This window comes from Thamnophis sirtalis, unplaced genomic scaffold (genome assembly GCF_051295495.1).
Source record: "Thamnophis sirtalis isolate CommonGarterSnake01/CBP01778 unplaced genomic scaffold, rThaSir2_p1.2 scaffold_3, whole genome shotgun sequence".
In the NCBI taxonomy this organism is placed as follows: domain Eukaryota; kingdom Metazoa; phylum Chordata; class Lepidosauria; order Squamata; family Natricidae; genus Thamnophis; species Thamnophis sirtalis.
The window spans coordinates 113,809,055-113,833,869 of NW_028261383.1; the positions used below are offsets into that span (position 1 = coordinate 113,809,055).

Here is a 24,815-nt window from a genome sequence, read left to right on the forward strand (position 1 = left end):
GCAGGACCCTCTTTTGATTCTGTGGCCCTAGATTGTCTCTCCCCATCTAACCCAACCCTTCTTTATTTTACAACTCGCATCTTGCTATCAAACTATTTTTCCCTTCAAAACCTTCCTTCACTTTGCAGTTTCCACAACCCGAAACCAATGACACCTCGATCCAATTAAAGAGAAAGAGAAAAGTTATTTTCCCCCTAAATTTTTATTTTATTCAAAAAGATCAAACTAAAAAAAAAATAAAGCAAATTAAACCGGAACATTAAAATTAAAGTGAGAAAGAGGAAAGTTCGTTCCGAGATGCTATGGAACAAATCGAAGAAAGCACCGATCGGAGCTCCTGTTCAGTACTGGGTGGTTTCTTTTATCTATCGCCAGTCGCTGCCTTGTATTTATCATCTCCGCCCTTTTCGTAAGCGCGCCCTGCTTGTGAAAAGGCTGCTTCTCTTGGGCGATTAGCTGCAGCCCCAAGACCTACGCACCCAGTTGACACTCAGCGGCAGGTACAACCCGTAGCAAGCGGCCCATTCCGCGCCTACGCGGGCTCCCACATCCGGTCCACCGCGCCAACGCGGGAGTCCGGGAGCGCCCTGCTGCACGTGAGGGGTGTGTCCCCGCGGGCCGGGCTGAGAAGTGGCGAGGTTCGAGGTCGGCTCCTCCCGCCTGAAGACGCGGAAGTGGCAGCCTCCGGCGGAGCAACAGCAGCAGCAACAACAGCACCAGGACCCAAAGAGGGACTGGGTGGGACATGGCGCCGACCGGGCTGAAGGCGGTCGTTGGCGAGAGTGAGTGTGAACGGGCCGTGTGGGTCGCTTAACATATGCGGGGTTCGTGGCTGTGAGGAATGGTAGCTTTCTCGGGATGGGGGGGCGCGAGTAGCGCCTTCCGTTCCACGTCGCTTTTTCCCGCCAGTTTTCCCGGGGTTTATTTGTCCTACGCTTTTGGTAGCAACAGGGGCTTCTCTGATAGGAGCAGGCTTATTGGGGAAGGTGGGGGGAGGAAGGGCGGGCTGACAATCCAGTCGCCGCCTCCTCCTCCTCCTCACCCGTTTCTCATGCCCCACTGAGGTCCGAATATGGAGATAGACTTCCTCAATTCTGGCGATCGTTGTTGCTTACGTTTCTTCGTTCTTCCTGCTGCTTCCTACATTCTTCGTCTCCACGCACAGCAGTCTATTCTGTCTTAACTAAACCGTCAACATATTTGCAATCACTAATCATGGAGAAGACTCAACTCCTTATATAAAGCCTTAATTTTTGTCTTAATGTGTCCTTAATTTGTTTTTTTCCACAGAAATAGTACCAGATTTCATTGCTGACATATTTTAGAGTATCATGCTGGTTTCTCCCCCCCCTCGCCCCTAAATCAAACACTCTTGTCTTTATGTCAGTGTGATTTATCTTCTACACTCTGTAGTAAATCTGAATTTGCATTCTCTTCCTTAAACTACCAGATGCTAAGGTTTTATTAGTTTAAACAGTCGAAAATACACGTTTTTTTCCTTCTCGCTAAATTTGAGTCATGCACAACATTAAGCCATGATATAGTTTTTATCGACTTAGCCTGTTTAGGGAACCATCACTCATAGCTTAACATATTTGAACTAGGGCATTGTGATTTGTTTGACAAAGGGTAATTTAAAAATGAGACTTAGAATACCTTCTTCCAACTCAGGTTTAAAAGTGGAGGCTTGAATTGCTCCTCTTCTAAGTAAATTTTATTTGTATCCCGAAGGGTTCCATATCCAACACACCTTCCTCTTATTTCTCCCACAACAACAACCCTGTGAGGTAAAGGGTTGGGCTAAGAGAGAGGAAGTGGCCCAAAGTCACCCAGTTGGCTTTCATAGTTAAGGCGGAACTTGAACTCATAGCCGCCTGCTTTTTAGTTTGGTGCCTTAACCACTTCACAAAACTGGTTCTGTATCTTCATAAGCTTATAAGCATGTCTTCATGTTTGGGAATTCATTTCTTAGTAAACTATTTCATAGTTAAATATTTAATTTCAATGTATCACTGATAATGGCCTACAGTTGCAGGTGCAGTTGTAGGCCACTATCAGTAAGTAGCATGTACAGCTTTGAACCTTTCTTAGTTACTTAAAATAAATGCCCTTGAAACTTGTACATCCTTGTTGCCTTATGAAGTTATTTAGCACCTGCCTAGTGTAGCCTCAAGCCCTAAAACCTCTTGATTTTTATCTTTCTGATAAGACCCAGTACTTCTTGCTCTGCAATAAATCCCAAAATTTAGTAATGGTATTTTTGCTCAATTTCCTTATTTGAACTAAGAAAAGTATTGATTAAACCAATCAGGTGTTTCCAAAATATACTGAGGAAATATATAATTTTTGAGATTGTTTTTGAGATTGTTATTCCAACACATAGAGAGGGAACTAGGCTAGGTAAGACAGAATTAAAACATTGTAGTAGGAATTGATTAATGTTAAATACTTATTCATGTTTTGATTATCATTGATGTGATCTATCTAGTTGTACTGACTGAGCTCATTTTAACTCCTTACCTCTGGTATAGTTGAAACAAAATGGCCTCCCCTTCGCCACCATAAAATATGGTACATATTCAAAAGTTTGTGTGTTTTCTGGTCCAAGTTTTCCATTTCAGCCAGAGTCCAGTTGATGATTCCAGCTGAGTAGTGTATCACTGGAACTGCCCATGTATTAATGGCTTTAATTATGTTTCCAGCATTCAGCTTTGATTTTAATATTTTGCGGACCCTCCTGATGCATTCCTGTTGCGTTGACTCTTTGACTTTTCTATTCAAGATGTTATCTGCTTCCAATATGCCTAGGTACTTGTAACCATCATCCTTTGCTAATGCTTTCACTATATTTCCATTTCCCAGTTCTATTCCTTCTGTTTTTTCCATTTTTCCTCGCCACATGGATTGTATAGCACATTTTTCAAGCCCAAAGTTCATTTTGATGTCACTGCTGAACAATTGAACTGTGTTGAGTTGTTGTTGTTTTTGTTATTATTATGTTAATATTTGGTGAGATTCACAGTCTTTGGGGCTGGTTGTTAGCTCAACAGCTCGAGTCCTAACCAAGAACCTATGAACTGTTAAGGTAACGTCGGAAGATAGAAGGTGTTCCAAGTAGGGCGTTTTTTTGTAGAATCAGAATGTTCAAGTTTGATAAATTTAACATTTTCAAATAGCGAGGTAGCCCTTTGGATATTGTTCCAAGGGCTCCAATTACAATCGGGACAACACACGATTTCTTTTTCCACAGTCGTTCAACTTCAATTTGTAAGTCCCGGTATTTTGTGATTTTTTTCTTGCTGTTTATCTTCAATTCATGCATCTCCAGGTATTGCAATGTCAATGACCCATACTTTTTTCTTTTCAACTATTGTTATGTCAGGTGTGTTGTGGGCCAAGTGCCTGTCAGTCTGGATTCTGAAGTCCCACAAGATCTTGACTTTCTCATTCTCTAAAACCTTTTCAACCTGATATTCCCAGTGGTTTTTGCTGTACTCAAATCCAAACGTTTGGCACAATTTCCAGTGAATGATCTTAGCAACGCTAAGTAGTCAGTTTGTGAAATTTTGCTGCACCCACTGATCAAGTGGTTGACTGTCTTGTCTTTCTCGTTATAGAGGCAACATTTGCTGTTGGTGGTAACATGTTGAATTTTTGTCTTCATGTAGTTTGTGGCTAAGGCTTGTTCTTGAGCTAGAATAGAATAGAATAGAATTTTATTATTTGTATGCCGCCCTTCTCCGGGAGGACTCGGGGAGGCGAACAATTCAAGGGGGAAAAGGGGGAACATAAAAAACGAAATACAAATAGTAAAAGTAAGCAACAGTCGCACAGCCATACATGTCGAGAGGGGAGGGAACTCATCACCCCCAGGCCTGCCGGCAAAGCCAGGTTTTGACGGCTTTTTGGAAGGCCTGGAGAGAGGTGAGGGTCCGAATCCCTACGGGGAGTTCATTCCAGAGGGCCGGAGCTGCCACAGAGAAGGCCCTCCCCCGGGTAATAGCCAGATGGCATTGGCTGGTAAATGGCACCCGGAGGAGGCCACCCCTGTGAGATCTAATGGGTCTGTGGGAGGTAATTGGCAGCAGGCGGTCTCTCAAGCTGCCAAAATAAAGCCTTCTGTTTCTTTTTTCAGTGTTCCTGATCTTAACCAGTTCGAACTTAGCTTTTGGTCAGCTTTGCCTTCAATACTTTTCAAGTATTGGCATAGCTTTGCTTTTCCAATTTTCAGCTCGCTTCTCAATTAGTTCTTATATACAGCTTTTGACTTTGTTGTCTTTAAAAGACCTCCTTTATTTACTTCCTTAATCATTGGTTCTTCACTTTTCTGGATGTAATCATTCAAGCTGTGTTTTTCTTCCACAGTCTGTTTTACTTGTAGGAGTCCTCGACCATCCTCTACTCTTGGTAGATATAATCAGTCAACATCACTTTTAGGGTGCAGAGAATCATTCATTGTCATAAGCTTCCTTGTTTTTCTGTCCAAATTGCCCAACTCCAGCTGTGTCCAGTCAATTATTCCTGCAGAGTATCAAATCACAGGTATTGCCCAGGTATTTATGGCTTTTATTATGTTTCCTCCACTCAATTTGGACTTTAATATCTTGCGAATTCGTCGAATGTACTTGGCTGAAGTTAATTCCTTGATTTTATTATGCATTAAGTCAGAGGCCTCTAAAATTCCCAAGTACTTGTAGTCTTCTTCTGGTTTTACTGTCTTTATCATTTCTTCATTCTCAAATTGCGTTCCATCATCTTCTAGGACCTTGCCTGCTTTGGTTGTCATTGTTGCACATTATTATTGTTGTTGTTATTGTTGTTGTTATTATTATTATTCCCTGAAAATTTTGAGACTGTTTTTGAGACAGGAGAAAGGTTAGTACGTTGCTGATATATTAGACTTAAGAATAAATACATAAATATTCTAGCTCATGTATCATAAATAGTTGGATTTTAATTGGTAGTATTTTACAATACTACCAATTTACAATCCAAAATATCTTTTCACTTGAAGCATTATTCTACAGTTAATGGCCATACAGATCAAGATCTTCAGTTAGCAAAAGAGAAATATTCCAATTTTGCGGATTTAGGATACAACCCAATCTAAAATCCAATGATACATGCACAATTGCATTGTTTGTTTACATTGTTTACAACTTTATGAGATGTGCAAACAATGATCTGATTTCCTTCAGGAATGAAATGAGATTGCATTAGTTTAAATAAAATTGTTGAATATTTTGCTATTCTTCTATAGACATTTTAAAACAATAGTTGCAAAAAATATGCAAATGTACTTCTTTTGAATGTGAAGATATTTTAAACAAGACTGAAATCTTGTTAGTCTTTTATAAATAAATCTATTTAGCAATTATTAGGTGCAGTAAGCATTTTTTTATATTAAAAGGAGTGTGTCTCATGTACTTTCAGAGTAATTTTTATTTTCCTTTTTGTGTATCATCAGATTCCTATGACTTGTATTGTTAAGTAAATAACATTTTAGTACAAAACATATTACCGTATTTTTCGGAGTATAAGACACTTTGAAGTATTAGACGTACCTAGCTTTTGGGGAGGAAAACAAGGTGGGGAGTGGAATCTGCCTTTGCCTCCTTGCAGAAGTACAGAAGATATACGCTGTTTATGGTGTTACATTTCAGACTATATTTGTACAGATGCTGTTAAAATTGATACGGCTTTCTGGAAGTATACATTATTCTCTGCTATTTAAAAGAAGATACAATAGCACTGGGCCTCTTCAGATCAAGCATTTATTTTAAAAAGCTGCTTCATTTTGTTAAGTTGTCTAGAACAGCAATTTTAAAGTAGTCTTTAAAAAATAAGTGTAATAATTTGAACATTCTATAGGCTTTTATAGTTATTGACTTACCTCCTTGCAGGTTAAAAAAAAAAAATCTGCCTCTGCCTCCCAGCAATTTGCCTCATTGCAGCAAACAGCAAGTTTCCCTTTCAATTTCAGTTTAAGCACAGGCTTCCCGATGATCAGCTGTTTCAGGCTGCAGGTATTGCCATAGCCTATTGCTGCCTCCACAAGCCCCATTTTCTCCATTTGCTGCAAGGAAGTAAATTGCAGGGAGGCAGAGGCCAAAGGATGGGGGCCGGTGGGGGGGTGGGCTACATTTGGTATATAAGACGCACACAAATTTTCACCCTCTTTTAGGGGTGGGGGAAGGGTACATCTTATACTCCAAAAAATGCAGTAGTTTTCATTGCACTTTGATTCTTTCATCAACCTATCATCATTTGACTGAAAAAGATTTATACTAAAATTTCAGGATGTTGGCATAATTCCCCTTCAACCACAAGTTCAATACATAGGAGGAAAAGAACCTATTAATCTTCTGTTCCACACATTATGCCTGAAAATATTCTGCATGTTTTATCTGTATGTGAGGACAATAATTTTGAAAAGTTATTGGCGGAATCTATACCTTGAAGTTAATATTGTAACATTTTTATAATCTTATTGAATATTTGATTTAAAAGATAATTAATACAAAGTAAAAAGGAATGACAGAATAAATGCAGAAAAGAAAGAAAAATATGCAGAAAGAAAAGAATATAGTAAAGAAAAAAATATATAAATTATCTCCCCTTTCATAACAAATATAACCATTTTAGTAACATCACTTTCTCTTAAAATACAATAAATGATCTCTGCTTTCTACATTTCATTTTCTATCTCTAAGTAAATCATTAAAACCTCATTCAGTCCTAATCAGTGAATATATGTATTTTAACCTTGATCAAATAAACTTGCATCCCTTCCCTTTATCTTTAATCTTGATCTTTAATCCCTTGAAATACTGCCCTAGAATTTGATTTGTATTCTTTTTTGGTCCCTTCTCATAAAACCATTCAGAATTTTAAGATTCTTTTGTAAATCAAATATAGGAAAGTTAGCCATATCACTGGTTGGGTTTGCTATTTCTATATTTTCTTTTCATTTTTAAGACATCAGCCAATTTTACTTGTATAACCGGTATAATATCTTTTCCCATATCATTCTTGTAGACGTCATTTTTAAATCCACATTCAAATCAGACTCAGTCTTGTCCAGTATAACTTGTTTCTCTTCCATTATGTCTTTTAAATACAGGCTATCTATAATGACAGAGATTTTTAAAAGTAAAACAAAATTCTTTAATATATCTGATGTTAAAGTATTTTGCCGCATTCTGTATTAGTAAATCAAATTGTATTCCTTAATTGTAATCATAGTTCCTTCCGATTTTCTCTAGTGTTCAGCCTTCAAAATCTGTTTTTTTTTTAAATTCAAAACAGGAGCATTTATAAGACTTATGATTAAGATTTATAATTAATTTCAAAATCTCATTTCAAATATATATGGATCTTTCCAAAATCTATATTTTAATCACCCTTTTGCTGTTTATTCAAAAATAAATGAATTTTTCAAATCCTCAAATCTGTATTCAAACTGTTTTTCTAAGGATTAAAGATTAAAAGAAAGTTAGTCATATCACTGTTTTCATTTGTTATTTCTATATCTTTTTAATTATTAAGACAGCCAATTTCACTTGTATATTCAGTGTAGTATCTTTTTCTATATCACTCTTTAAATCCACATTCAAATCAGACTCAATTTTGTCTGGTAAAACCTGTCCCTCTTCCATTACCCCTTTTAAATATAGTCATAATGGCAGAGATGAAAAAAATATTTTGCCCCATTCTGTATTAGTAAATCAAATTGTGTTCTCCTTTAATTATAATCTTAGTTCCTTCTGGTCTCCTCTAGCATTTAACCTTCAAAATCCTTGGGTTTTTTTTTAGAATTCAAAATAAGTGAATTTATAATCTTTATAATTAAGCTTTATAATTAATTGCAAAATCTTATTTGAAATCCATCTGGACCTTTGGTCCATTTGTAAATTTCCAAAATCTATGTTATCATCACCCCTTTGCTATTTATTCCAAAATAAATGAATTTTTCAAATCCTCAAACCTGTATTCAAAATCTCTTTTGCTAAGGATTAAAAGAAACAGACCAGGTACTCTAAAGTGTGCCGTTGCAAAGGTTTCTAATAACTTAAAAGCAATTAAGCAATTTCTGAAAGAAGTGAAGCCGAGCAAACTTTATGTCCATCCAAGCTTCTTTAGGTAACAAGAGAGTCCAGGTTCTCTTGGATTCTAAAAGACAGCAGAAGCATTCAATTCAGTGGTAAACTCCTTTGCAATCTATGTCTTCATCTAAATAGAAATATATTGCCGCTATAATCCAGATTTTTTTTACATTTAATGACAATTTTGCATTTTCTCATTACATTGCATATAAACAAATTTACAAAACAAACTACCAAAAAGGGCCACAGTGGCATTTGGAAAAAAGCTATGATTTATTTTTAAAAGCCCCGATATTAACTTTCAGGTTGTCATTTAATAAGTCCAGCAGCTAATTTTCAAATAAATGTAGCTCAATTTATACCTACAGTATTTCCAGTTGCGTTTCTTTCGAAAATGACTTGTTTTATTCCTCCACTTCAAAATTTTGAATAGTTATCCCTTTTCCCCAAATCTTTTGTCCCTATCATTTTTCCTTTCTCCTTCCATCTTTTTCCTAATCTACTCTAGTACTTTCCAGATTATGAACCAATTTTGGAGGCGATGTAAAGATAGAGATATGCTATCATATCCATCTAAGTAAATTATTTACTTAACAGACCCAGTCTTAAAGTGATAAAATAACTTGTAAAATTGTATACGCTCAGCCCAACTCAGCTGACAGGATTGTTGTAGAGAAAATAGGAGGAGCAAAGGGAGTATTGGTCTATGACAGTGATGGCAGATCTTTTTGGCACTGAGTGCCCAAACCAGAATATGCATGTGCTGGAGTGCCAACAACCCAAAGACCAACTGGCCAGTGTGCATGCACACACTGACCACCTGCCCTTCGGGTTTCCAGAGCCCACATGCTTGCCGGCCAGCTGGTCTTCGCACACCCTGCAGTGCTGGCCAGCTGGTCTTCGGGTTTCCAATGCTCCAACATGCACAAAGACCAGATAGCTGGTGTGCGTGCCCACAGAGAGGGTTCTGCATGCCACCTCTGGCACGCGTGGCATAGGTTCACCATCACGGTATATGACCTGCACTCAAAGAAACCTCCATCATGTTTGATCTGGTCCTTCAAGTTCCCCAATTAATGTCTGCTAATTTTTTTGTATACATGATGTACAATGACAATAAAAGCTTTGAACTAAGCCTTAATTCTTCTAGAGCTTTATTTTAATTCTAGACCACAGAAAGGAAGGGTGGAACATAAAACACCCACAAAATGAAGTGTGCTTTCCGCCTAGTCCCTTGTTTGCTGTCTTATCTTCCATTGTAGTGAAAACCTTAATTCAGGGCTGCCACTTATTATCCTTTTCATTACCATTAAGATGCAGACCTGTTTAAAGGATATCTATGAATAGGAACTGAACAGAAATAATTGGTTTAGAAGTCACATACTGTTACTTGATAAATATTGCATTCTGTTCTTTGTAACATCATGTCCAACATGTATATCAGTGGTGGGTTCCGGATCCCGTTGCAACCAGTACGGTGCAACAGGGCCGGCATCCACCACATGAACATGCGCTGTTCACGCATGCGCCCTTACCTCTTGCGACGCCTCCGCGAGCCTCTGCAATGCTCCAGCTGCTCAATGGAGTTTTGTGCAGGAGCCATGCGTGGAAGTGCCAAAGAGCTCAAATACAGATAAGGAGCTCGGGCGGGTTGGCCCTCCGGAGTACTGTATTAGAATGGTATCCAGTGCTCCGGGCAGGCACCGGTACGCCCATATCGGGGAGTACCGCCTACAACCCATCACTGATGTATATCCATTTGCATCTGGTTGAAAGTTTTAGCTGATGTTTAGTACAGTGTAGGGAAGTCAGTCTTCTTCTCTAAACTGCCCAGAAGCATGCAAATGTGATGGGTTGGGGGTTTAGAAAGTTGATAAAATAAATAATAAATAAATAAAGACACCAGGCTAGAAACTTGAAACTGAGTTCTAGTTTTACCTTAGGCATGAAAGCTGGCTGGGTGACTTTGGGCTATTTATTCTTGCTCTGTCCAACTCTTGTCACATGGTCATTGTTGCAAGAAAAATAATAGGAAGGAATATTAGGTATGTTCGCCATTTTGAGTTATTTCTAAAAGTATTAAAGCAAAATAAAATCATTATAAAAATATCTCATCTAAATGACATTTACCTGCATTGATATAACAAACTGTAAAGTAAAGATGTACAGTCTAAAGCTGCATGCAGGATTTAGTCCCGGACCCCTCCAAATATTGTTCAGAAATTGTAAGTTTTAATGTGATGGAAGTGAAAAACAATTATATATATATTATTAGAATTGTCTATTAACAATTAATAGTTACTAATTGTCTATTAACTATATCTAATGTTGCAAATAAAATCAACTCAGATTTAGTTTCTGCTCTGATCCACTCCCAACATGCCTGGATAAAATGACCCTATCCTATAGCAGGATTTAGTTACTATAATTCTCACAACATAATAAGACAACTGTTATGCTTCATACAATTTATATTTGGCTGAAGGCTACATTTCAGAATCAAGTGTTTCTATGTACATTTGATAGCTCTTAGTTTTTCATTTATTGACATTTTATAGATTTCCTAGAGTTCCTTTCCTCCAGGAGCTTAAAGTGATGAACATAGAACTCCCTTCCCCAATTTCACCTCCACCATCCGGTGAGGTAGGTTCAGCTGGAGAGAAAGAGAAAAAGAGGGGGAGGGGGGAAACCCCCAAATCACCCAGTGGGCTTCTGTGACTTGGGTTTCCAAGTCATCCTTTCCTATCAAATTATGTGACCCAGAGATTCATATTCCAAGATAGGAAGATAGCTGTTTTTCAACAAAATTAACAACCCTTTAGAATTCATGTGAAATGCTAAATTGGGACTAATGGAAAGTTGGAAAAAAGAGTTTCCAATCCCATTATAGCTGAAGTTAAGGGAATGAAAAAGAAACATACATGAGTTCAAGTCCCAGTGCAACTTGTTCCTATAACAAAATGTTCATCATTATTGAACATTTTGAACAAGTAGTATTTTTAGCCTAAAGAACAAAATGCTTTTCTATCCATTTGTAAAAGTCATAGGCACTCAAAATGTTCCTGACAGACTGTGATTTCCTTGCTTTTTAGCCAAAATATATTTGTACATTATGATAGCCATAATCAGGCTGTGTACAGAGGGATGCTGCCCTTAAATGTGAAAAAACCCAGCATTCCTTGTTTCCTATTCCTATAAGTAAAATATAGGACAAAAATGGAACCTAACCTAACCTCACCTTAACCCTAACCCTAAAACCAGAGTAGTGGCTGATGTCTTTTTAATAAGGAATTAAGGTATTACCAATTATACCTGTTTGATGGAACTGGAACCCACAGTTCTAGTATTGGCTCCAGAATTAAAATCTCTCCCCAAAGCTGACATAAATGAAGATGATAATGAAGATGATCTCAAGACACTCTGATTCAGAGAAAAAGTTGTTTCCCTTCTATATATTGGAGCTGATCCAATCATAAATATAAAATTAACATTTGGGAAATGATAATTTTGATGATTTAGATAGATAGATAGATAGATAGATAGATAGATAGATAGATAGATAGATAGATAGATAGATAGATGATAGATAGATAGACAGACAGACAGACAGACAGATAGATAGATAGATAGATGATAGATAGATATTCTTTTTATGATCCTGTGATCCCTTGCATTGGGGTTGTGTCTGGGCGATTAAATGAAGCTCAGCGTTTACTGGACAGATGCCCTTACTGACACCTATGAAGAGTTTGCAGCAGATATTGTCTCTTTGCGCTAATAGAGAAACATCTGTCACTGCCTAGGATTGAACTTCCAACCTTCTGCATGGGAGGCAAGTGTCTTCACTTCTAGGTCACTGTGCCATTCATTCATTACTATATATACTTCTGCAGAATCCCATCTGTAGGTAAACCAACCCTCAAATTTTTAACTAAAATATCATGGAAAACCGGCCAGCCATAGATAAGCTGAGCCTTAAAATTTTTGTATATTTTAATTTACAATCGGTTTTTCTATAGGTTTTCTAGTCAGAGCCTTGGGTGGTTTGTGCTTGTTTGCTACTATCTTTGCAAGTTAACACTAATACAAAGGGGTTGTAAAGTGCAATGCTAGTGAATATTAATCTGGAAGATCTAACTGAATATTTAAGTGCTTAAATTATTTTTAATGTTACAACTGATAAATAAATGCTTTTTACATGTTGATTTAAAAAGAAATAGTGAAAGTTTCAAATCCAGTATGTTTTCATGATTAAGTTGTACTTCAGTGAAGAATCTTAGTTTCAATCCCCATCTGATCCTGAAGCTATTCACAGTTGGAACCTCTGTGTGAACTAAATCCATCCTCATATGGCTATATGATGAAGGTCAAATATTCAGAGATTTCCATGTACATTACTTTAGACTTGAGAGACCGCCTACTGCCAATTACCTCCACTAGACCAATAAGATCCCATAGATTAGGCCTCCTCCGAATTCCATCAGCCGGCCAATGTCGACTGGCAACTACCCGGAGGAGAGCCTTCTTGGTGGCTGCTCCGACCCTCTGGAACGAACTCCCCGTGGAGATTTGTACCCTCACCACCCTCCAGACCTTCTGCATAGCCCTTAAAGCCTGGCTGTTCCGACAGGCCTGGGGCTAAAGACTTTAACCCCACTCGAATGGTATGACTGTTGTGCTTTTTTAACGGTGTATTGTTTTCATGTTTGTAACTTGTCTGTTGTTCCCCTTCCCTTATATTGTGAGCCGCCCTGAGTCCCCCCAGGGAAAAGGGCGGCATACAAATAAATCAAATCAAATCAAATCAATCAGACTTCATGAGGAAATGCAGGCTATGGTTATAGGAAATAGCATAAAATGGAAGACTTATCTGTTTTGCCAAATATAGAAACCAGACTTGATACTACGTTGCCTGCCTGATCACTCAATTGGTTCAAAATGATTTTTTTTCATTAAATGAAAGTATATAAAAAAATTTCAAGAGCTTTTATCAGTAGCAATGTTCAAAGGGATGGCTGTACAAGAGTGAATGAATAGGTGTGAATCATTTCCTGCTAGAGAACTTCTTAAGGACAAAACCAAATGAGCCTGGAAAGACGGAGGCACTGAATAATATACTGAATTAAGAGATCGGGTGATGGAAAAATAATTCAATAGTTTATCACCTACCTTGTTGAAAACTCTATGGGAATACTATTTTAATATGCCTTCATAATGTGTCTTAGATATTTCCCGTTTGGTTTTTCTTTACTATTCCTTCAAACAGTACCCAGTATAACCATGACTTCTATTTTCTTTTTAAACAATTTTTCAAAATTTCATTTGTATCTTTATTGTGTTTCAATTTTACAATATTTTTATTCAAATTTGCATTCCTCCCTTTTTTTTCTTTAGTTCAACTTCTTATTTGTTCGTATATAATTGCTTTGAAGGAAGGGAATTTGAATATGATCGAAATTGACATTCTTATGTCGATTTTTAGAAGTACTGTAACAAACCAGATTCCACATCCGAGGAGGAACAATACCTTCTTTTGAGAGGGTTATAGAGAAAATGGCCTTGATGTACACAGGGAAGATTCAATGATCAGTTGATATGGCTTGAGTCCATGTCAAGAAAACTTTTACCCAAACCCTTCATACAGGACAGTGGTGGGTTTAAAAAAATTTTTGAACCTACTCTGTGGGTGTGGCCTCCTTTGTGGGAGTGGCTGGCCAGCCATATGACCTGGTGGGAGTGGCTTGCTGGCCATGTGTTTTCTTTCTCTCTCTCTGTCTCTCTCTCTGTCTCTCTCTCTCTCTCCTTCCTTTTGTCTCTCTGTCCCTTTTTTCTTTTTTTCTTTCATCTCTCACTTTTTCTTTTTTCTTTTTTTATTTATTTATTTCTTCCTTTCTTCTTTTTCTCTCTCTGTGTGAGTCAGTCTGTGTGTGTGTGTTGTGTGTGTGTCTTTGCTCCTCCCTCCCTCCCTCTGTGTGTCTCTATGTGATTCTCATTCTCTCTCTCTCTCTCTCTCTCTCTCTCTCTCTCTCTCTCTCTCTCTCTCTCTCTCCTTCCTCCCTCTGTGTCTGTGTCTGTCTCTCATTCCCTCTATCTCTCTGTGCCTCTGTCTGTCTGTCTATTCGGCTGTTTAAAAAGCCCCGCTTGGAACTCCTCTCCTGTTCCTTCTTTTGCTGTCTGTACATGCAGTGTGGGTTGTGTTCCCTTTTCTTTCACAGCCACCTCGTTTCCAATTGGGGGAGGGGGAAGAAATCGATTTTTTCCATCCCTCTCCATGAATCCCCACCCCAATTGGAAACGAGCTGGCTATAAAAGACAAGGGAGCACAACCCGCACGGCTTGCTCAAACAGCAAAAGAAGGGACAGGAGAGGAGTTCGGCTGTGTGAAAAGCCCCACTTGGAACCCCTCTCCTGTTCCTTCTTTTGCTGTTTCTACATGCCGAACGAGTCGCACTGCCTTGTCGGCAAGGGCGCTTTGCAGCAACAGGGGCCAGGACCGGTACCGGCATTCCAGGAAGTTAATTATTTCCAGATTCACCGACCAACCGGTCCGCAAGAACCGGTAGGAACCCACCCCTGATACAGGACCACCCTATTTCACATGAAGATAAACGAGCACATTCAGACTCGCAGATCTCTGTTACTATTCTAGCAATAGCTTTAGGACCACAGTGTCTGTTTCTTAGTGTCTGGTTTACTTTATAGGCTGACAGGAGGCAAGCTTGTAGTGTGAAAAATTGAGAATTTCAGTCTTCTCTCACAGAATCCCTCTCAGTCTACACACCCTAGAATCACATTATTCTTGAGCCTGTCCAGCAAGAAAGACTAGCAAGTAGGACACAGTCTTGAATGGAATACTTGTTTTAGAAAATAACTATACCTAGTCAGGGATCCTTTTCCTTTAGAGTTGCCAGACCTGAGATGTAAGTGATCTGGAACTACATGGTTATAGCAATGAAGAAACTAATAATATGCTTTGAGGAGCTTTACAAAATCTTTCCACTCACATGTAAAAGAATCACGTTAGGAAGTAGCAATTTAATATGTATAGATGGTCCTTAACTTACAACCACAACTGGGAGCAGAACTTCCATTGCTAAGCAAGGTGGTTGTTAAGTGAGTTACACCTATTTCACAAACTTATTTGCCATGATCATTAAACAAATCCAGCTTCCCTTTTGACTTTGTCTGTCAGAAGCTGGCTGAGAAAAGCGCAATTGACAATCATATGACTCCAGAATTCTGGAACTGTCATAAACATATGCCAGTTGCCAAGTGACCAAATCATAAGTGCGAGAACTAGTCATAAGTTACTTTTTTCAGTGCTGTCCTAACTTTGAACAGACCCTAAACAAATGGTCATATATCAATGATTACCTGTAATGCTTACTCATGAATTTTAACAGTATTTTAACCCCTCTTCCAATATCTGGTACTGTAGATTGACTTGCAATTTGCCTGGGTTGAAACTGACTTTCTCCCTGCAAGCTTCCCACATATACAGTAAATGGGAAAGCCAGCAGAATTCAAGGGAGGAAGAAAGATTTTCGATGCTCCCTGCCAGCATCCCACAAAGAAATTCAATGGGAATTTCATGTCAGGGAAATTGAATTCCCCTATTCTCAAAGTGATGCATTTCGTAGATAACTTGCCATCTCATCTGCAAACACTTTATGTGTATCTTCTTCTTGAGTCACCTGAAGCCCACACCTGTACTGTTATTTTTTTTTCTTTCTTCTTAATATTCACCCAGGCACTTTCATCGGGGTTTTCATCCTTTCATTATCTACATATAATGAAGCTCCAGCTCTCAATTTGTTGGGCCTGTTTCTTTTGAATAAAGTATAGCCTACCAGTACAGGTAATCCTCAACTTCAGACTATAACTGGAACTGGAAAGCAGTGATAAAATGCCTGGTCATAAAACCTGTACTGTATTTTAATCATGAGATCTTTCCTACCATTGATTGGGAGTCAATCAGTACTTAAGACAGTAAGTAAACTTATGATAATTTAGGCACTTGATGAAAGCATTTTATCTTCTGCTTTATAATAGTCACTGGCTAGATAAATTATTGTAATATTTTGCTAATTATTCAACCCAAACTTCTTTGTTCCAGGTTCAGTATGTTACTTACTATGTAGTACAGGTACACATTTATGAAAATTTATGCTTTAGGGTTTTTAAAAAAAAAATCTGAAGATTTTCTGCATGTAACTGCTTTGTATGGGGAAATGGCATATGGAGCCTGCTATACTCAGTCAGAGGTCAGGCATCAAAATCCTTCAGTTTATCTTGTAGCAACTACTGTTTACAGCTTGTTTTACATTCTCTGGTTATTGCTGCAACTTTCCAAACCAGTATTACCAGTTCTTTTTAACATTTCTATTTGTCCTGTTAGAATAAGTGTGTGTGAGAGAGAAGCAGACAGACAGACAAACATCTGGGGCAATCTGAATATTTATGCACTTTAAGTGCCTGGTAGATTATTTAATTAACCTATGTGATTAATTAAGATAACAACAAAACTCAGAAAAAACAACATCACTGCTATTGAGCTGCTTTCTAAAGATTAATTCCATCAAATTTCATTTGGATTCATGCACTTTATAAATATATTCACTATTTTTAGTAAAGAAGGACAACTTATCTCATTCCTAACTACTAGCTCAATTTTCTGTTTGAATTTTTAGATAATTATCAAGTATTTGGACATTACAGCTCAAGAGATTGGTTCAAGCTGGTATATAGTTACTGTTGTAGAACAGCTTTCTGTAATTAATCCATGGGAGACATCTGCCATTTGTCAATTAGAGATCAGAATGAGTTTTAAAAATAGAAATCTTGGCTCTTATTTCTTTTCATGGAAAGACTAGGGGAAAATGAGCTCTGGACCAGGATCCCTGGAATTTAACCTCCTCTCTAAGTAAATGTACAATCAATAGGGAGCTGATGATCTTTTTTTTCTACAGAAGAAGCAAGATCATACTTCCCTGTCATTTGGGACAAGTCAGTGCCCTGTTTTCTGCTGCCAGAGATGGAGAAATCTGGAAGTTATAATTTCAACATATCTGAAAGGCTGATTAAAAGCTTCTGGATTCTTATTAATATTTGCCATTTTTATTGCCGACTTGAAAATACAATGCTATAAGAAGCAATATTGTGATTCCTTAGGTCACAATATTTTAAAAGTCACACATAATGTAGTCTAAATTCAAATTAACAGCTTTAAATGAAGTTTTTATAACAGTAGCCTTCAAACTGAATTCAGGGAAAAGTCAACCAAGCATCCAAATAAGATGAATCCTACATTGGAAATATGTTAGCCGAGCACATATAAGGCAACAGTATTATAAAAGACCTGCCTATCTCTCCCACCTTTCAAGGAGAAGTGGGGGTCTCAGAATCAGACCTCTAACGTTGTTTATGTACAATATACATAAACGCCAATAAAATCCAATGCAGAGTTCGCAGTTACCAGTTGAAAACCTGAAATACTATAGGTAGCAAAATTACCTAAAATATAAAGTTAGAACCTGCAGCAGAAAGAGCCACAAATGCTCTTTTTACATGCACTGGAAACCTTTCAAGACTGTAGGACTTCGTAAAATCACAGAACACACACAGCAGATCTGTGACGCTCTTGTTCTGAAGCGGCAGCAAGTGTTCAGATTTCTGACATACAGCAGCATCTCTGAGATGAATCTCAAACTCTCTGGAATCAACTATTTAAACACACAACCTGGACAGCACTTCACACCTCCTATGTTGACCTGGTCTTCAAGATCTTCAGAAGCTTCCCCCTAATGTGTGAAATAAGAGGGTAGAATGCCCAGTGATGGGACCCTGATTGTGGAGTGTCCCAAGGTTGCCCTGAGGAATTTTATACAGATGACAGAAATATTATTCCATGGCAACATTTTGCTATTTAGAGACGAGAACATGCTGTGAAAAGCCTTTCTTCATCATGAGACAAAATGACCAATAGTAGTCCTAGTATTTCTGGTTTTTAAGATTTTGGGAGGCTGTTTTTAAAATGTTTTAGATATTATAATAAAATTAATATATTGTGGAATGCCCTCCTAAGAAAATTTCATCTGACTACGTTATAGTCTTTTCACTATCAGTGAAGGTTTTTGTTTGTTTTACCCTAGCTTTGTAATTTTGGCTTGTATTGGGGTCAAGAACAACCTTTCTTATTGTAACAAAAAGCTATACTGGGATGATAAGAAAATTATTTGTCTGGCACAGGGCTCAGCTAATCATTCTCATTGTAATAAAAAAGCCTCCATTCTAACTTAATTGAACTTCACTTTTCAGAGATTCTGAATGATGTTATACACAGCATGAAGAAGGAAGGAGAATGGAAGGTTAGTACACCTCAGTGTCTTGGATGAGTTAAATTTGCCTGATCAGTTTACTAATTAAATTGTATGCATCTGCATTGACTTTCTGTTTACGTGTTTAAAAAAAAATCTCTGATGCAGTTAATTCATCGTACATTAAACTCTGGGCCTTGTGTTCAGAGACCTGCTGTATCCTTCACTGTGACACTTAAGGTTCTTCACGCTTCTCATATCTTTTCTTGATGCAGCAAGGTGGCAAGTCAGCCTTGAAATTACTAACTGAGACAGACTAAGATGTTATTAAATTAGTTTTGCTCTACTGGGTTTGCAAGTGTGTTATGTGGCTATGCTGATTATCTCATTATCTATCCTACAATTTGCTGTCAAGTTAATAAATATTCTCCATCTCAGAATATTCTGAAACATAGTTGCCCCTTTAAACTATACACCTATAGTTTACACACACACACACACACACACACACACACACACACACACGGAACCCCCAATGCTGTGACCAATTTTGCATTATACTAGCCGAAAAAATACTAGCTAAAGATAGAAAGCAGATCTTAAAGTATCAGTTCCTTTACCTTTCTGCAGAGAAGTTACACCAATGAGATAACAGGTTTTAAAGGATTCTCTGCAATGCAAATAAAATGTTTTAAATGCTAACTCTTCTCTATAGTAGTCTTAGAACTGGACTATTGAATGCTGACTTACATACCCCTTTATTAGCAAAGTGGTATTATGATCCAGCCATTCATAATGATAAAGATGCCTTAGAACAAAGGTCAGCTCCCCAAACTAAAAACCTCTTATTCTGGCTTATTCTGAAATAGGACTTGGGGGGGAGGTGGGGGGCAAGAAATGGATGTAAATGTGGGCATATTTCAATTATCTATACATGTTTGGGAGTAGAAATGAAAAATGGGAAGGCCACTATAGAACTGAATAGGAGAATAGGATTCCTTGGTGTTATAATTTCATTACACAGAAGGAAGTACTTGGGAACATGAGTACAGCTATCTATTGTTCCATGCCTTTTTATGACATAACTAATCATTGTAATTATACCTTTGCTCAACTTTAAAAATGGCTTCTTTATATATATTATTTCCCTCTCTGTCCCTTAAGGTCCTCATTATGGATCAATCCAGCACCCGCATCCTTTCCTCCTGCTTTAAGATGTCAGATCTTCTGGCTGAAGGAATCACAAGTGAGTGGCATGTGCAAGATACTATTTGTCTATGGTTGATCCTGTCAGCAGAGGCCTCCACTAGAGCTGGAAAGACTTCTATCTTTTGTGGCAGAACTCTCTGCCTTAGTTCTCCAACCCAATGTGTCCAGCCAGGTACAGCTGGGCCCTGGTTTCTTTAGATCAATCTACAATCAGCTTCTTCTAATACTGTCAGAATCAAATATGTATATCTTTTTACCATTTTTTTCCTCCTTCCATACCCCTAGGAATTGTTGCCCAATTCTTTGTCTTTCCATCCAGACATCTAATACACATTTTACTTTCTTCAGTTATTGAAGATATAAACAAGCGCCGAGAGCCCCTTCCCAGTCTGGAAGCCATCTATTTGATCAGCCCCATTGAGACGGTAGGTCCATTGCCTAGTTAGGCAGTTAATACATTGATGAATGCCTCCTTAGATATATCTTGTCAAATTTCCACAGATACTTAGGCTACTAATTAGAGTTTTCTGCCAACTCCTTGGAAAGGAAAAAAAAAAGTTGGGAAGAACAAAGGCAAATGCTTTCGATTTCCCTGAAGTCTCAAGAGGAATATTATCCACCCAGACATCACTATGATTAAGGGTGGTTAGTATAACTGGAGGGTCAAGATGTGGGAGTTAGTAGAAAATGTTTGGGATTTGTGCAACTGCTGCTAACAGCCTGTTCTCCATTTGCAGTCTGTCCGTGCTCTGATAAATGACTTTAAAAGCACTCCCACATTCACCTACAAGGCTGCCCACGTCTTCTTCACGGACAGTAAGTTCAAGGAATGTTCTCAGGCAAACAAGAAGATGTGTAGGACTGTCTTTACTAACTTGGTGTCTTCTAGATTGGGGGATCCTGGGATAACATTTATTGGAAGCTGGGTGAATGAAGAATAAAAGCAACAAGGAATTATGGAAAAAATATAAAATTATACATAGCATAACGGCAGCAAGAATAGCATATGCACAAGATTGGAAGAATAATAATATACCAACAAAAGGGAATGTTATAATGAAAGTGTTAGAGTGTGCAGAGATGGACAAATTTACAAAAGAAATCAAAGAAAAGGAGGAAACAGAATATTATATAGTATGGAATGAATAGTACAAATGGCTAGAGGACAGGTGTAAAGCTTAAGGAAAGACTAAATGAAGAAGATACAGGAGTTAGAAATTAACATTGTATAGATAGAGATAAACAGAGATAAACATGTATAAATGGAAAGGATTATAAATTAAGGACTGTATATAATAGTATCATATGTATAATAAAGAGAAACTGAAATAAGGGGGGAGAAGTAAATTTACAATGGGTGTTTACCCAGGTGGAAATGTTATACAGAAGGAAATTGCAAAAAAAAAAGAAGAAGAATAAAAGCAACTGAAGAGAGACTTAGCTAATCTTAAGTGTTTCCTTGTAATTTATTATTTTTTACTATGAATCAAAGGGCTTTTATGCAATTGCTTGAGATATAATAGCAAAGCTGTATGGGCCTAGGGAGGTTTTTTCCCCTTCCATTTAATCATGTTGGATGCTCAGAGGCTGCCTGGACAAGTCCCTGCAGTTTCTTCATGTGGTTTTTCAGAAGTGGTTTGTCATTCCCTCCATCCTGGGTCTGAAAGAAAGAGAATGGTCCAAGTTCACCCAGTTGGCTTTGTGCCCAAGGTGGAACTAGTATTCAGTCTCCTAGTTTCTAGCCTCATGCTTTAACTACCATCCCAAACTGGGCTCTCTAATCCATAGTTGATGCATTTTATCTATTTGATTCAAAATTGTACAATTCATGTTAAGCCATAATTTGTTTAACTATGATTTGATGACCCAAAGGTGCTTTTTCAGGAGGCAACTGGACTTTCTTGTTTGGCTTTTTCCCCCAAAGATGTTTTGCTTCTCATCCAAGAAGCTTCTTCACCTTTGACAGGATAGTGGGGAGTGTCGGAGCTGAAGAAGCTTCTTGGATGAGAAGCAAAATGTCTTCGAAAGAAAAAACAAGGCAGTCCTGTTCCCTCCTGAAAAAGCACCTTTGAGACAACCATGACCTGGATGACTGAGAATCTCTACAGACTCATGATTTGATGAATAAATTATTTGGTTCATGAATTCTGCTGAGAGGTAAACCATGTTTTGCACACCATAATGGCTAGATTCATCTAACACATTACATCCAACAGAAAAAAAATTATGTCCTAGTGTGGTTCATGAACCTGTTTCACTGAGATTATGAATTGTGCTAGATCCCAGAGAAGAATCTGACCAAGAGGGCTCAAAAGTACATTTCTATTCTGAGGCACTTAGGAAGTTTTAAGTGTACTTAAAAGTGTTTCTGGGGTTGACCTATAACCATAAAAAAAAACTTTCAGTAAAATGAATGGTACATCTGGAGGATGGTGAACATTAACTCCCACCCTTGTCTTTCAGCCTGCCCAGATGACCTCTTTAATGAGCTTAGCAAGTCCCGGATAACAAAAGCAATCAAGACACTCAAGGAGATCAATGTTGCCTTCCTTCCCTATGAATCACAGGTGAGGTGGAAAAGGGAACAGAGTAGTGGCCTCTAATTATCACTATAATCTCAAGGTTGTAAGGATAAATGAATTAACACTTTTGCTTTGACAGATTTCACTTTTAATAAAAATAATTATATTGAGCTACTAGCCATCACTAAAATCCTTGCAGAAGAAAAGAAGCAGAGCTTCTTTTAAGGGTCTATGGAACTTAAGGGGGAGGGAGGTACAATGGCTCAGTGATTAAGAAGCCAAGATTGTCAGCTGGAAAGCTAATAGCCGGGTTTCAAGATCTGAACACTGTGTGACAGGTGAAGCGCCCATACGTGCCACAGCTCCTGCCCACTTAACAGTTTGAAAGCATGAAAATGCAAGTAGATAAATAGGTACCACTTCAATGGGAAGGTAACTGTTCCACTTTTGTTGCATGTTCTGCTCTGCAATGTGATGTCATGTTGGCCATGTGACCACGGAACCATCTTTGGACAAGGCTGGCTCCCTCTGCTAAGAAAGGGAGATGAGCATCGCCCTCTAGAGTCCAACAGGACTGGTTAGGGGAAATTCTTTATCTTTAGAATTTGAGGACAGAGCCTGTGCAATTATGGAGATTACATGTAGACATCCTGGTCCCTTCCATTGTTTTGGATTCCAACTGGCATCAACATGGCTAGTGACGAGGATTTGGAATTGTAATGTCAATTTAGATAGGCATTGTGAAAATCGACTATATTATGAGATCATTATGAGAATCTACTAGTAAGTGACAAGAATCATTAATACATTGGATTCATGTAATGCTTATATATATTACATGAAATTCCAGTAGGAGTTCTAAAAGAAAATCTGTAATCTTCCCAGTTTCCAATTTGAGCAAAAGACTTGCTGGACCCAAGTGTTGAGAATGGGTTTTTTTGTCAGTCTTCTTGATCAGTTGTGTCTATTACATTCACTTCTATCGTAAGTCAAGTAGCCCACAGCTTATTGTCATGTATTTGAATAGAGAGAATTATTTTCTTTTTTCTTTCTTATGAATTAGCTATTGAATTTATAACTAGCCTGCTTGAGAGCCAGGTTGGTCTAATGGTTGAGGCACTACAACAGTAGAAAATAGGAAACCATGAGTTCTAATCTTCTGCCTTAGGCATGAAAGCTGGCTTGGTGACTTTAGACCTGTCACTCTCTCTCAGTCCATCTCACATGGTTGTTGTTCTGTGGAAAATAGAAGGAAATAGCATTAGGTATCTTCACCACCTTGAGTAATTTATAAAAAAGGCGGAATTTTAAAAACTATTTTAAAACGTCTGTGATTGTACACCCATTTTTCCCATCTTTTTCTATCAAATTACCCTCTGCCCACTCAGCATTTTGATTACTCTTAAGACAGCAAGCAAGAAAGTTCTTAAAACTTCAAGATTCTTTTAAGATTAGATGAACCATAATACACAATGTTAATTGCAAAGTTCGCAGAGCCAAGAAACTGGCAGCATTTAATGAAGTGTTGTACATCCAGAATTTTCAAATAACCATTAACTCTGGTCCTACCGGTAGTATGATGGCTTGAAGTTCTGAATGAGGAAACTATGTCTAGAGGAGTGACATCTAAGGTCATAGTATCCTGACAAATGCAGGACAAGGGTCAATTCAGGGCAAGTGGTTCCTGGAGGAACAGACTATTTTTAAGGAAGGACACCACTATTGTGAAAAAAAAGTTACCAGAACACTGTATTTACACTGCATTTCTCATAGATCACTAATATAACACTCCCATTTTTCCCCCATTTCTTCTCTCCTTCCTTCTCTTCAGGTGTATACCTTGGACAGCGCTCAAAGTTTCCATCATCTCTTTAGCCCCTACTGCAGGGAAGATAAAAACAACCACTTAGAGAAGATGGCAGAGCAGATTGCCACACTGTGTGACACCCTCAAGGAATACCCCTCAATTCGCTATAGGAAGTTAGTACAAAGGGAAGAGGGAGGGGGGAAAGAATTGATATTCTACCAGTGCTCTGTTTAAAACTATATAAAGAGAATGAGAACAAATTGGGGTGTAATACTTGACAACTTTAGGGTGCAATTCTGGAGCATATTGGGAGGCCACATCTGTCCATTATGCAATGAAGCATCCTGCTACTTTTAGTTGATTCAGACAGGGACTGGCCTACTTCTTATAATAAATGTTTGCTGCCAGACCAGCTCATCTGCAGGATCTGATGCTTTAATCATGTGTGAGACATTGTTTCATCAATTGAGCCCCCTGGACACATCTCTGCTGCCAGGGATTGAAAGCAAATTTTCTTACAGTATATGTGTATAAGAAAGTAGGCCAAGAAATGCAAGAGACAAATCACTCTTTACTTTGTCCAGGCATTGGTCTCCCTTGGTCTCCCTTCCAGAATGCCAGAAGCCCTGTTTCTAAATAACGATGTGTTTGTGGTTGCAGTGGTTCTGAAGAGTGTTGCCTATTGGCCCATGCAGTGTTGGCAAAGCTGAATGCCTTCAAAGCAGACAACCCAACCATGGGAGAGGTGAGCAATCCAAGAGCATCCCAGAATGTCAAAGAGCAGGCCAGTGGATGGAACAAGATAGCAAAGACTGTTGTGTCACTTATTGACGGATTTAAGAATGAAGAGGTTGGG

General features: G+C 38.2%; 1 protein-coding gene across 2 annotated transcripts in view; it reads left to right on the top strand.

Annotated features, from left to right (window-relative positions):
- Positions 1-614: 614 nt before the first annotated feature.
- The window catches only part of STXBP2 (syntaxin binding protein 2), a 36,197-nt gene continuing 11,996 nt past the window's right edge, over positions 615-24,815 (top strand). The window contains exons 1-8 of one of the 2 annotated variants that reach the window (XM_087709742.1): positions 615-782; positions 18,423-18,472; positions 19,586-19,667; positions 19,916-20,055; positions 20,368-20,446; positions 22,094-22,197; positions 23,984-24,132; positions 24,620-24,704. In XM_087709742.1, the coding sequence (XP_087565868.1) occupies positions 746-782; positions 18,423-18,472; positions 19,586-19,667; positions 19,916-20,055; positions 20,368-20,446; positions 22,094-22,197; positions 23,984-24,132; positions 24,620-24,704 (726 nt within the window). In that variant the 5' untranslated portion in view covers positions 615-745. The remainder of the gene's footprint in view (positions 783-18,422; positions 18,473-19,585; positions 19,668-19,915; positions 20,056-20,367; positions 20,447-22,093; positions 22,198-23,983; positions 24,133-24,619; positions 24,705-24,815) is intronic. The other variant, XM_087709743.1, reaches the window with a different exon arrangement.